The sequence below is a fragment of the Phoxinus phoxinus genome, assembly GCF_949152265.1.
Source record: "Phoxinus phoxinus genome assembly, chromosome: 14".
In the NCBI taxonomy this organism is placed as follows: Eukaryota; Metazoa; Chordata; class Actinopteri; order Cypriniformes; family Leuciscidae; genus Phoxinus; species Phoxinus phoxinus.
The window spans coordinates 11,117,297-11,131,284 of NC_136889.1; the positions used below are offsets into that span (position 1 = coordinate 11,117,297).

General features: G+C 37.6%; 1 protein-coding gene across 6 annotated transcripts in view; it reads right to left on the reverse strand.

Moving 5' to 3' along the window:
- Positions 1 to 13,988, reverse strand: part of gfra1a (gdnf family receptor alpha 1a) — an 85,125-nt gene that overhangs the window by 53,503 nt on the left and 17,634 nt on the right. For 3 of the 6 annotated variants that reach the window (XM_079636185.1, XM_079636186.1, XM_079636183.1), the window contains one exon: positions 10,492 to 10,629. The exons of the other annotated variants lie outside the window; for them this stretch is intronic. In XM_079636185.1, coding sequence (XP_079492311.1) covers positions 10,492 to 10,629 — 138 coding nt within the window. The remainder of the gene's footprint in view (positions 1 to 10,491; positions 10,630 to 13,988) is intronic. 6 annotated transcript variants of the gene reach the window in all.

The following is a 13,988-nucleotide window of genomic DNA, read 5'->3' on the forward strand; positions in this document are numbered from 1 at the left end:
AAATGTACATAAATGTATAACATTACATTACTGTAATAATAATAAGAAATGTGTCTTGAACACTAAATGAGCATATTAGAATGATTTCTGAAGGATTATGTAAAACTGAAGACTGGAGGAATGATGCTGGAGGAAAACTCAGCTTTTACATCGCAGGAATAACATTTTAAAATAAATTAAAATAGAAAAAAAGCCATGTAGTAATATTTTATATTTTACATACAGTTTTTACTCTATTTTTTATCAAATAAATGCTGTCCTAGTCTGCATAAGAGTCTTCTTTCAAATAAATAAAATCACACAACCCCAAACTGATTATTTATCACAGCGGTAGTATGCCATTTTTTCTCAACTATACAAATTGTCTATGCATTCAAAATTCAGACAATGACAAAAATAAATAAATAAATAATTTGTGTTTCTATGGTGCTTTTTTTTTTTTACAACCCACATTAGGCCATAAAACAGCTTAAAACTTCCGCACCTTAAAGGTGCATAGCCCAAGATTCTGAGTTTTTGCAGAACTATGCCACCTCTGGCGGCAAGCGAAACTGCAGCCAGAAATGTGCATGCACTAGACAAAAGTTTTCTTTTTTTATCTTACGTGGAGTTTGCGTTGGTGTTTGAAATGAACTAAGCAGGTCTCTTACAATCCATCTTCTACGGAGAATGCCGGCGAATACACAAACCTGCCAGACATAGCTATGTGAGCGTGCCGTGAACGCGCATGACATCACGCCCAGTCTAAAATTCCGGCCCGAATCCCTCTTATTTATTTTACTTTACAGGATTATAGAGACAATCTCAGTGGTCAGAGAAGGGCTCATTCAGCCCATCAGGCAATTGTTTAAGCATGTATGGGTTAGAAAACGGGTATTTTTTAACATGAAAAGTTGCTTAATGCACCTTTAAGTGTCAAATTATGATTAGGATTTTTAATCATGTTAGTATTAGTAATAGTATTATAAAAGTTTATATCATATTAGCTAGGACATCTAACCTGTTACACATGCACACTTTCAGTTTCCAAAAACTTTCACAGAAATCACCATACAAAACACAATAGAACATCCACAGAGATGTTCTCATAAAAGGGAAGTGAGGGGTAAAATCAGTAATAACAACTGAGTTATTAAGCCACCAGGCTGGCATTTCCAATTATGGATATTAAACTGTGCTTCTGCTGCACTTAACCTGCTGGGGCATTTCTAAGTCATCACTACTATTTCAGACCCGCTTTCTCCTGTGCACTCCGTTCTTTGTATGTAAATCTGAAACTCAAGCACAGAGTCGGGTGCGTCTCTCTCATAAGCAGCCCAGTAAATCCCTCCTCATCACACTGTGGGGATTTGGCCTGTAATACAGCTGCCGTGACTCTCCTACCATGAGGAGGGAAGGAGAATTAAAGGAGGAACCCAAGCAAAACCAGGCTTTCAAGTTTGTTCTTTCCTTCACTCTCTTCTCCAGTCTCGTTGATGGGTCAACAGTGACTTTCAGGTGGTCGAAAGAAGGGTGAGTGGACGCAGGTATGGGGCCGTTGTGTCAGTGCTACAGTACAAGCCTAAAGCTGCTGCCTGGGGCAATCATTTCCCACAGGGATCCGTTTGAGGAGGCAGCTTTAGGAGCCACAATGCACAGAGCACCAATGTGCATTCTATCTATCCGAATTTGTACTGTATGAGAGATACATACAGCAAAGCATAGTGCTGTATGCTGAAGAATCAACTGATTCTGGTAGATTTTGAAGTATGGATGCGTGCACACACTACCGACCCATTGTGCTTTGGATGAGGATTCGGCCCAGAACTACAAACATGGCAGATAGTTGTGAGACCAGTGGTTAAGCAGAGACTCCCTGAAAGGGGTTTAAGTGATTAATAATCCATATGTAACCTGATGAAAAATATACATTTGTTTATATTATCTGTGTCATATTTCATCTGTAACAACATTGTAAATAATGAGATGAGTTGTCTTTTCCAAAGTTATTGTTAACTAAAACTATTCAATTGGTTTTCGTTAACTGAAATAAAGCTGGAAATAAAATAAAATGTAATTATTAGATGAAAAACTAGAAAATTAGAAATACTAACTGAAAAAGTTGAAGTTGAAACTAATACTAAAAACAGAGCAATTCCAAGAGGGTCTAAACATTACTAAAACTAAAACGAAAGTGAACTGAAAATATTAAAGCGGATTCAAAATATCAATAAATACTACAAAAGTATATAACTAATACTAAATAAACACTTTTTTCTACTCTATATGTAGTTGTTGAGTAGAGTAAATGAAATGAAATGTGGAGTGTGCATATGAGAATGATAACTGACAGGATCACAGGCCAGTTTACAGTGCCATGATGCACGTAACTATGCGACAAAACGGTGCGTGGTTTCAAGATGGAATTGTACGCATGATGTGGGAGTATCCCAAAGCTTGCCTACCCTTCTGCTACAAAAGTATGTACTTCATCTTCACAAAAATAGAGCAAAGTATAAGTAGGCAAATTGGGATGTAGCAATACTTAAAGGGGTGGTTCAGGATTTTGGACATCGGACCTCATTTTCAAGTTAGCCTGGTTGTTATTCATCAGTGGAGACAGTTTTCAAAAAATTTCATCCAGTCCTTCCAGTTGCATAGTTCGCCGATGCTAGGCTAGCGCGAGTCAACGGTATAAGCTAGCCTGCCATTAAAAACAGTTTTACCCACTCCAAAGTACACCAAAAGCAAATAAATTATAACGGCAGACTGTCGATGTAAATGTCTGTTGAGAGAATAATGTTAGAAATCAAACTACCCTTTCATTGCATTGCAATAGTTACACTTTGTTCCCTGTATTTATTAGCACAGTCTACAGCAGCGGCGGAGTGATATTAAGTTACCTAGGCAACCGAGAGAGTCTCCACATGACGCAAGTGTATTTACCTGCCGCTGACACTCATCACTACAGAAGCAGAGTATATTTCACTAAGAAATCAACATAGGACTATGGCCACGTTTGAAAGCCATGCCAATGTTTCAGACTTTGGAGACGAGGAATGTGTTTTATTCAACGAACCGTACATGTATGAGCCGGAATACACAGACGAAGAACTAATCGAGATAGATACTAAAAGGGCAGAAATTGAACTGTAACGTTATCTCCACTAACGCTGTCATTGTCATTCTATAAGTTATGAGAAGGGACTAGCTTAATAGATAGCTATAGTAGCCTAACAAAAGTTATTACCTGTTCATCTGCTGTTGGTGCATATGGAAAGACGGCTGGAACTGCACTCCTTGTCAGTGACTTATGAACGTTTCGATTATGGGGTTTTTCAAAGTCGTCTGGTCTAAAATAATCACTACAAATTCGCAACTTTAATAGTCTCTGCCGGTGTCTCGTTGTCCAAGCCAGCAGAAAGAAGCCACAGTTGGTTCCTTTCTGGATCTCTCAATGGAAATTTGTGGAAACTTTTTGCATGACCATCTATTTGGTTTATTTTTACAATTTCGAAATGCACAACGAATCACCATGTTGCCAATTCCTTAGTTTATAATCGAATGTTTTTCAATATCGTTGTTCAAGGCTACTAACGTTACTAGCTAGCTAGACGTCCCGTCTGTAGTGCGCGCGCTTCTGTTCTGTGTTTACTTTTCGGCGCAGTACTACTAACCGGAGCAAAGTAAAATTCCGCCGCTGCTGAGAAACTAGTTCCTGTAAATGTAATGCGATCATTGAGATGTAAGAGTACCGGACCGGTACTTTGATTTCTAACATTATTCTCTCAATAGACATTTACATCGACAGTCTGGCGTTATAATTTATTTGCTTTTGGTGTACTTTGGAGTGGGTAAAACTGCCTTTAATGGCAAGCTAGCACAGATACCGTTGACTCGCGCTAGCCTAGCATCGGCAAACTATGCAACTGGAAGGACTGGATGATTTTTTTTTAAAACTGTCTCCACTGATGAATAACAACCAGGCTAACTTGAAAATGAGGTCCGATGTCCAAAATCCTGAACCACCCCTTTAAAGTGACAGTTAACCAAAAAAAGGAGAAAAAAAGTCTGTTATACAGTATATCCTGTCACCACAATTGAACGCCACTGAATTTCTTTTCTTTTTTTTTCAGGGGACTATTCCTTTAAGCCTAACATTGCCTAACACCTGCCGCGTCTCAGATATACTTCACTCACATAAATTCACACACTGCAGGCTTTCTATATATATGCTTATGGTGAAGAAACACACAACCACATGTACTGTATAGATGCACCCCAGACAGGTCCTATTACTGCCCACTTCCTCTATACATACTCTATCACTTTCCCTTGTTCTTTCGCTACCCCTCTCATGCGCCTGACTTCTCAGGTTTCAGTGAATCAGACCTGGTGAATAATGTATAAGGTACAAGCTGTGAAAACCTGGACAGCACTGTAGGCAGCAGGCAGTGACTAAATGAAAGTTTAGAGCATACAGACAGACGGTATTCTGTGCCGTATCCACCAACAGACACCGGTATCTTCATCAGCTCTGCTTTGCTTAAAGGGGCCTGTCATAAAATAAAATAAAAACATTTAAATAGTGAAATGGATTGCTCAGTGCCTGTTTGTAGAAATGATGCCATTAAGGGCAGCAGAACACCACTGAAGGAAACTGCTGAGGGAAAAATTGTGCTTTACAAATTGGCAGACATTTTCTTGTGCTGAAAGTCAAGAAGATTGGCCAAATTACAAGTTAGCAGGCTGGGATAAAAGAAAAAGAAAAAAATGGTACAACTTTATGATTTATTTCACATTAGCACAATGCGGAGGTTGGCATGAGCTGTCGAAAAGCTGTCCGAGAGGTATGCCACAAAACATTGCTTTCTGTAAGGTTTAGTCAGTGGTTGGAGATTTGATTCATCCTACTAGTGACTTAATTTATTTTAATCCGTTCGCTAAAAAGATTAGTAGAAATTTGTTCAGTGCAGGTTACATTATTTATGCCAGTAGGTGATGGCGAAGTCTTTGTGAGTAAATCTTTAACTCAAACGATTTGTTTAAAAAGTCGACCTTCTTACTAAACTATGTTAAAATATTCGATCATTCAGTTTGTTCACAAATGAGATTTGTGCAGCTTGTTCAGACTCATATTGTCTGTGTCCAAAATCGCAATTCTTTTTTTAAGGTGTGTGAAATTATAGTGGACATTACCATGTGCACACATTCCGTCTAATAAGGCGTTGCACTATCGAGTGTACAACCGATGTACACTCAACAGCTGGTTACTAGGGAATACCCATGCACTGTGAGCATTATGCCGAATGAATAGACCATTTGGGAGCATACGTCACAGTTCCATCACTGGAGTTGAGGAAAATGGGCAAAATCCATGGAATAAGATAAAAAAAAAAGTCTTGTGCCTTTGGATGTCAGAATCAGAAAACAAAAAAGATTGTCTCCATTTTTAGAGAATACAGTTGTTGAATACGCCCTTTGATGCTAAATTCAGACATTTATGGTAAGCCACAGACTTGACTGATGAAACCTGCAATGATTAGTCTACAATTAAAGTATGGATATGAAACATACATAATATTCACATGTGCAGTTCATAGGGGATATCATTTATTAGCCATAATTAGCAATAATATTTAAACATGTAACATTTAACATAGATAACAATCAAACGTAAAATTTTTCTAACAAATATGACTTCTTTCTCACAATTGCGAGTTTATATCTCCTAATTCAGACTTTATAACTTTTTTATAACAAAGTTTATATCACAATTCTGATGGGGTAAAAAGAAAATCTGAATAGTTAGATATAAACTTGGAACTGCATGGGAGAAAAAAAAAACTGAATTGTGGGAAATAAACTCGAAATTCACATGTTTTTATTATTTTATTCTGTGGCTTCCATAGACTGCTACTGCAGAACTGTCATTTTCTGCCACCAGCTCCACCCACAAAAATGTCATCGCTGTTTGACTCCCAAATAGACTATTCTCATGTCTCACTAGAAGTGCCCTTCCAGTGCACTCAGTGTCTAAAGTAGCTCACTCGTTTTCATTCACTTGTTCAAGTGGACTTTATTAGTGGAGTAAAGTAGGGAATAGTGAATGAGGGTATAGGATGTGATTCCAGATACAACTATCGATTCATTATGTGAAGAGGGCGTATTCATTCAATAAGTCCAATCAATGAAATGCTTCTTCACAGTTCGCACTCAAAGGCTACTGGTTTGTGCTTTAGTCAGTCTTTGAAGGCAGTGAAGCAGTTGAGTGCATCGAGATACGGAGATACTTGAATGAGTGAAGTGTATGCAAGTGAAAGAGAATAATCAGTTTAGTTAAAGTCCCCCTGTGGTGAAAATCAAGTTTTTAATTGTTTATATGTCTATGTGGGTTTTTTAATATACTACTTTAAGACAAACCATGTACAAATTCAGAAGTCAACACCATTGCTAAGTACTATTTTCTCTTTAAAACTGCAGTGAACCAAAGAAAGTCGCAAAAACACGGTTTGAAATCGCTGGTGTTTCTGATGTCACAAACTACCTTGTAACCAATCACGTCAACGTGTGATCATCAATGAGTGGATCTCTGAGCTGGTGTGAGTGAGTGGAGACGGGGCTAATTTGCATATTCATATAACCTGAGGCAAGGGTGTAGATGAGGCAAGGGTGTAGTTTTACATTCAAGCTATTTTAAGGCATGCATTTTTTTAAACTTGCCGTAACGAACTCAACACGAGAGATTTTCTTCACATAGTGTGAGTTGCAGTAGGTCATGTTATACCACACCCTTTTGATTGACAGGATATAATCAATCAGGCACTGTTCATCGGCTGTTTTTAAACAATCGGCCGATGTCTGATAGTGAAAATAATTGCTTTTCTCTTCCAAAACCGATTGTTGGCCGATACATTGGTGCATCTTTCAAGGAAAAAGTGTTTAAATATGTAATTTTGGCGATCAAAGGGATAAGTTTTAAGGGAAAAACGTATTGACTACAGGGGGACTTTAAAAGATTTGTTTTTAAAACAGCACAAAATTACATCATATCGGCTTCCCTACACCAATGTATGAAAAAGCAATCAATATCTGTGTAGTAGAATCATAAGTAATTAAATATGAGCAAAATGTAACAATTTTTCTGTGACAACCTCCCTATGAACTATCCAGACAATGCTCATTTTAAGAGTAATGGCTTTTATTCAGATCCACAATCCTGTCGGGCCAACACAGTCAGAAAATACATTTTATCTCTGTCTGTTGTGATAACAGACAACAAGCATCTAGAAAAAAGAGAGTAATACTAGGCTGGTAAATTCTTGGCTAAAACCTGGCACTTTGTAACGAGCGGCGGTGAGACTGCTCTCTAAAGCTCACGCCATACTTCCATTACCCCTCGTCTATTGCCCTGTAGGCCAGCTGCCATGCCAGCTTGGATCCAGTTAATGCTCTAAAACTGGAAAATAATTTCAAGGTCTCCGGGAATAGCCAGCGCTTTCCGACCTTTTTATATTTATTTATTTTATCCAGAGTCACCTGTCGAGTGGCTGTGATTATGTATGCATGACTGGGCCTGGCCCATGCAAATCCTCCAGGCTCTTTCGCAGAGGGCTCGCTGACCTGCTTCCTGCTTTCATCCCGCCTCTAAATACTGATCGCAAACGGCCAGGAACTAAATCAACAGCACATGAAAGGCGCCGAGCGTGGAGGAGAGGGGCCACATGGCTAAACAATCCCCTCCCCAGTCCGTTGTAAACAGCTTGGAATGTTCACGCAGAGCTGAGCACATTCACCAATGCCTCAACAGCACTGTCTGTTATGCAAATGAGCTGGATTTAATTTCTATTCCAGTGTTCTCAATAAAATTATTAATATTACCCAGCCCGGTCTGTGTGTTTACTTGGCCCATGTCTGGAGGCTCTGAATGCTAATATATTTGGCTATACATTTAAAATATTGATATACAGTGTAGCACACTTAAAAAAAACTACAGTGAGGATCATACAGCTGTCTGAGGAAATATATTTTAAAAGATGGGAATAAAATATCGATAGTGCTGATAAATACTTCAAACTACGATTTCAAAACCAACCAGTCGGTGGGTTGCCTCAACTACTAGTCGGCTAATTGGTCTTAAAGTGCAATTTTTTTCTCCTTATTAATTTTTTGTTTTTACCCATAAAGCAATACATAATATAAAAAAAAATATTTACAATTAATTATTTTATTAAAATGTTTAAATAAAATCATGAAAATAAATTTTACATTGAGCCTCATGGGTCCAAAAATGACATCACCTGATCAGCCAAATGTTATTTTCTTTACTTCGATAATTCTACCATTCAGACAATTTCATTAACAGAATAAATAAATCATGACAATGACATTGATTACTGAACTATTTTTTAACTTGACACCATACAAATGCAAGATGCTCAGAAAACATTTCACGACGCACTGGCCAATGACAATCGTTGACGTGTATGGCTGTTTCAGTGTTTAAAAAAAAAAAAAAAAGGATATAATAATGCCTCTGAGAGGGTTTTATCATGCAAACAACTGAAGCACATCATGCTCGTGCATTAAATATCATAATTTTGTATCCCCCCAAAAAAGAAGACCTCATTAATTTCTGTTCAATGACTCATGGGTTAGTCGACTCCATGTTAAATATGAAATAGATCATCTCACATATTTCCATGTCTGTGCCCTGACAATTACAATGCAGAAAAGATCTGAGAGGAAAACTTGATATACGTGTGTATGTGTGTGTGTGTGTATATTCCTGTATGCAACCATGTTTCTCTGAGGTGTTCCCTGTTGCATACGGCATACTAATTTAAGTCTTCCATTCATATTCATTGTACAGAAAACTGCTATTCCAGAAAAAAATCTGAATAATGCCTCCATATTCAACTTCTCTTGTTCTCAAGTTCTGTTGGTTTAACATCAAACCCATGACTTCCCATTTACATATTTTCAGTTTTATAACCTTTTGAGTTCAGAGCATGCCAATAACATACCATTGCGGCACTCAGAAAGCAGCATCTGAGGCCCAGGGAATGAGCGCCACTTGTTCAGCAGTACAAGAGGGAAATTGTCTCCCTCTGCAGCACACACAATATTGCAGGTGCTTAAATTATTCATCATGTACGAACGCTGGGGTCTAACTCAGAGCCAAAACTCCAGCCTCTTAATCTGTACTTTATATTCCATTTTATATTTTACAGCTTTGTTTACTCCGAAAGGGAGATACAGAGCTTTTCTTTCCTAAGACGTCTAGCTATGTTCTTACTGTTGACAACAAAGAAAACAGTTTTGTGTAATTTTCATATATCACTATATAACATTTTCCGTCAATTGCCTTCACCTTGCTGGCAAACAGGCTTAAAAATTGCACACATTTCTATTTTTAGTAATTGTGATACAAACGAACGCCAAATGAATGTGCTTAACCCAGTGCTTGCACAACTACCGGTACTCATTTTTAATAGTTAACTAGTCATCTAGAAAACTAGCTGACTAGTTGATTGTTTACTTTATGCAAATTATTCACCATATGCCATTTAGCTTTCTTCGCTGTTTCTGGCAAGCTTTGCTGATGGAGAGGGTTTGAGTGAAGATGAAGAATGTCAGTGCAAAAGCTCATATTTTCATTGTTTGCATTAAAAATGAAAAGTCATACATAGCAAAAAAAGTAATGTTCCTCTTGCATTATAGTTTCTGTCAACATTTAGGCAACGTTTGACTTGGTTCAAGGCAGTTCACAAACATTTTGTCTTGTATTTGAACATACCCCAAATGAAGGCCATCTAACCTATGGCATGTTTTATGACAGACAAAAATTGTGGTTTAATTTAAATTCAACTTTATGTTAAAGTGCTAAATTTACTGGTGCAGAAACCCATTTACCCATTTTCTATTGAACCTTAGATATTATTACCGTATGTGACTTGCAGAGGACAGAGAGACTAAACAACCAAGCAAGCACTTGTAAGTCTGAATAGCTATTCATATTTACATTAAGGGTATTTAGACTCTTATCCAGAGTGAATTACAAAAGTGCTTTAGTGCTAAATATTGCAACACTGTGATAAACAGATGGCTTGATATGACAGATAAAGTTCATAAATACCCCATTGCGCCCTTTCCTTGGTATATCTGTTTGTTGTCAATGATCAGGTACAAGAGCTCATATTATTTGCAAGACCTTTAGAAATTGAAGTGGCTCCTTTTGCAAATAGGTATTGGTTCCTTGTGCGTACATACAAAAAAGGTCTCAGTTCAACAGAACTATTGTAAGGGAATAACTTTTCTTTTAATCCGTTCCTCTTCTATTCCCTCAGCTACCTAGAGCAAAATGAGAACACGACCCCTACTGACATTACAAACCAACGTCACAATATAGTCATCGTGGCACACAATGAAGAATGTTAACTTTATTAATGGCATGCACACTTATCCACTTACTCCAGTCTTTTTCAGCGTATTTATAAGTGACGTATTTACCCAGAATTGCCCAGTTCGGGTGTGCCCTTCTGTTTCTACTGGGGTCTTGAGGCTCAAGTGGTCTTGACCTGCCCTGGGACCCTCGCCCTGGGGCCACGGTGATAGGACTGCTCCAGGGACCGCCACCAGTCCCTCCCTCTGCAAAAAGACTAGTACTCAGTAACTTCCAAAGTTATTTAAAAAGACGCCAACTAAGATTAGGAAGTCCATATTGCGGGCTGTATTAATTGGTTCTGTTTAACAAAATAAGAATAAACTAGTCTTTTTAACAGATCTTCAGATGCTACTGTGAAACAGATGATCTTGTTAATTAAATCATTTTTGCTATCATACTAATGAAAGTAATTTTTGCATTCGAAGTCACTCAATCACATTGCAGAGCAATTAACAGCACATCTGAAACAGACAATGCTCAGCTAAACACAAAGACGAAGATCTGTACATTGGGGAGGCGAGGACAAAAACAAGATTAAAACCATGTAATACAAAGCTGGAAAGAGCACAAAAAGATCTGACAACCAGGAACACTCAACAAACAGAACAAGGGAGCTAGTCAGACCCAAAAACTGGGTATAAAAAAAGATGCATTCAAAAGCAAATAAAAGGAGATGACAAGGTTAACACAGAGGGAATCAGCATAAAGCAGAGGTGAGACAAAAGAGAATTATGGGAGTATAGTTCTAAACAAAACAAGAAGTTGAAACCCAGCATCTGAATGTGTACTTCTCTACTTGAGAATATAGTATGTCAAATCAAAAGTAGTATGTCAAATGAGAATTATGTCCAAATAAGCAGTGTTTATGAAATATTAAGAGAAAAAGATGGAAACTTTACTATTCCATGAGGCCATGGGAGAAGAGTAAGAGTAGTCATATTCATAAATAGCACAGAACAGTGTAATGTGGCTGAAATTGTACAGTAGGTCACATGCCAATGCCAACATGGTGGATGTAGTATACTTGGAAAAAATACATTTATTTCTAAGGTAGTATGTAACTTCATTTTATTCAAGCCAAAAATAGTAAGATCACTGAATCAACCTAAATACTGTACATTAGGTTACACACGAACAAAAATGAATTGAAATCTTACTGATCCCAAATTTTTGAAAGGTAGTGTATAATTGGTAGAAAAAGCATCTTAAGGTAACAACTGAAAGTTTTTACAGATTGTATAATTAATACTACACACACTAGTACACACATGCATAAAGCGCACTTTATTAGCAGTCAAGTATTGCAGTATATATACTGACAGGGAACAAATTTGGATGCAGTGCGATATATTGTACAGCGCAATACAGACAGTAACAGAAAGTCCATGAAACTCTTGGACACAAATTCAAGGTCCTTTGAGATGTGATAAAGACCCCTTGCAAAGTAGTTACATGAGAAATGCAAAAACGATTATATATTACAAATATAAAAAAACCCTAAAAAAACACGAATATTTTTAAAAAAAGTATCCAATTTATTTTCTAAGAATAACTATTTAACAGAGAGAATATATTTACTCAGCAGTCTATGCAATATTGTGACTTGGATTGATGGATTAATGATGTCGCTGTGTCCGTAGGAGGCCTTTGTACTTGACTTTATATTTCTAGCATAAAAAGGAGTGAAATGAAAACACAACAGAGGATTTGAGTGAGGGGGGTTGATCATTTTGGAACACAGCCAGGAACAGCTGGATACCAGGGCAGCTGTTTTTTTCGTTAATTATTTCATTTATTTATTTATTTTATTCAATTTTTTTGTAGGTCCTGAATATTTGTGGAGAGCAGCTGTGATTAGATGAACAGAGAGAATAAAACAGAGGGATGCTCTGAGAGGAAGTGCGATGCGTCTAGACTGGTCCAATTGTAGGTCATGAAGCGAAGGCATGATTAGAAGAGTAGGATGCACGCTGAGATGAAAATCATGTATTAATGTGTCTTTTCCCTGGCTTTCAACATTCATTCATTTGCAACCTTCCTTTCTATCTCTTGTTCTTTCAAGCCCCGCCAGCCTCTCTTTTCCCCTCCCACCAAGCTTTCGCTAAATCCTCGGTGAACCAGAGGTCTTGGTGAGATTGTGTGAGCCGATTCCTCATTATATTGAAAGGCTTTGAACTCTGAGCAACAGACAACATTTGCCAGAGATTTCCAGACAAAGCCAACATTTCTCAACTGGACAAAACCACCAACAATGGGGTGCAAAAGTCTGAGATCATTAGTGAATTGCTTCTAATTTGCTATTTTTTTCTAATTTAATGTAGTTTTATTAAGTAGAAACTGCATTTATCAGAAAAGCAATTTGAGTTAAAGTGTAAACCTGAGGCCGGTTGCATAAACTGCAGTAATTTTTTAAGTCATTTACATAAAAACATTGATTGGTCTAATACCGAATTGATACCGAAAAGTAAGACTGATTATCCCTAACTAACTGTTGGGTTGGTCACACTAGTTCCCTTTCAGTCGTTCACATTAGACCTAGTTGACATCGACTGAATGGCGTGATCCCATTCAGTTGACGCCAACTACGTCTCCGTTCCCTCCTTCAGGGAACAAGAGTTACATATGTAACCGAGACGTTCTCTTTCAGTCGTTCACGTTCGACGTAGTCGACGTCGACTACATCTCCATTTCCTCCTTTAGGGACCGAGGGTTACATACGTAACCGAGACGTTCTTAAGACATGTCTGCTCATCTGAACAAAAGATCACATGATCAAGGTCACATTTACTTATTTGATTAGTTACCCATAAATTTAAAAAAGTTATTTTATATTTTTTCATATATTTTTTTTTATTGAAAACCAATAAAAGATTGTTTAAAAGTTTTTAAATCCCTGATTTTACCTAGAAACACAAATATTATTTCTTTTTTATTATTCAAATATTATACATATCTATGCTACAAGAAAGAAGAAATGAACATTTAGGGGAACAATATAATATATTAATCTAATAAACCATAAAATAAAATGAATATAACAGAATATATAAAAATTATTTCAGTTTCCACGTAGTCATATATAGAAGCCGCTTATAAATCCTTGTAGAGTGATTAACAGGATTAGTTTCTCGAAATCCTGTCATGCTACTAAAAGTCCATTTATTATTGTCTCCTGGGAGCATCCCTCCCAACTGTTAAAAAACAGAGTAATTATGTGGTTGCCCCATCTACCTGCTTCCTGACTGGCACTTGTTGCCTTGGTAATTGTGTAAATTTTGCATGCATCTGTGGTGACTGGCCGAGGCTGGAGCTGGCACAGACATCGCCCCTACTGATTCCAGCTGTCAGCAGTGTCTATTAACAATGATGAATCACTCCCCCACTTCTCAATCCAATCATAGAGACCACAGCAGGCCTTAGATCTGGTCACCTCTGACTAAATGATTTTTGGACAGCGTGGGGCGGCACGCCAGAGCACCCGGTCGACGCTTTGTGTTAGATTATGCTATTAGCCTGCAGGCTTCTGAGCTTTACATCCTCCAGCCTACCCTTGTAACTGTGG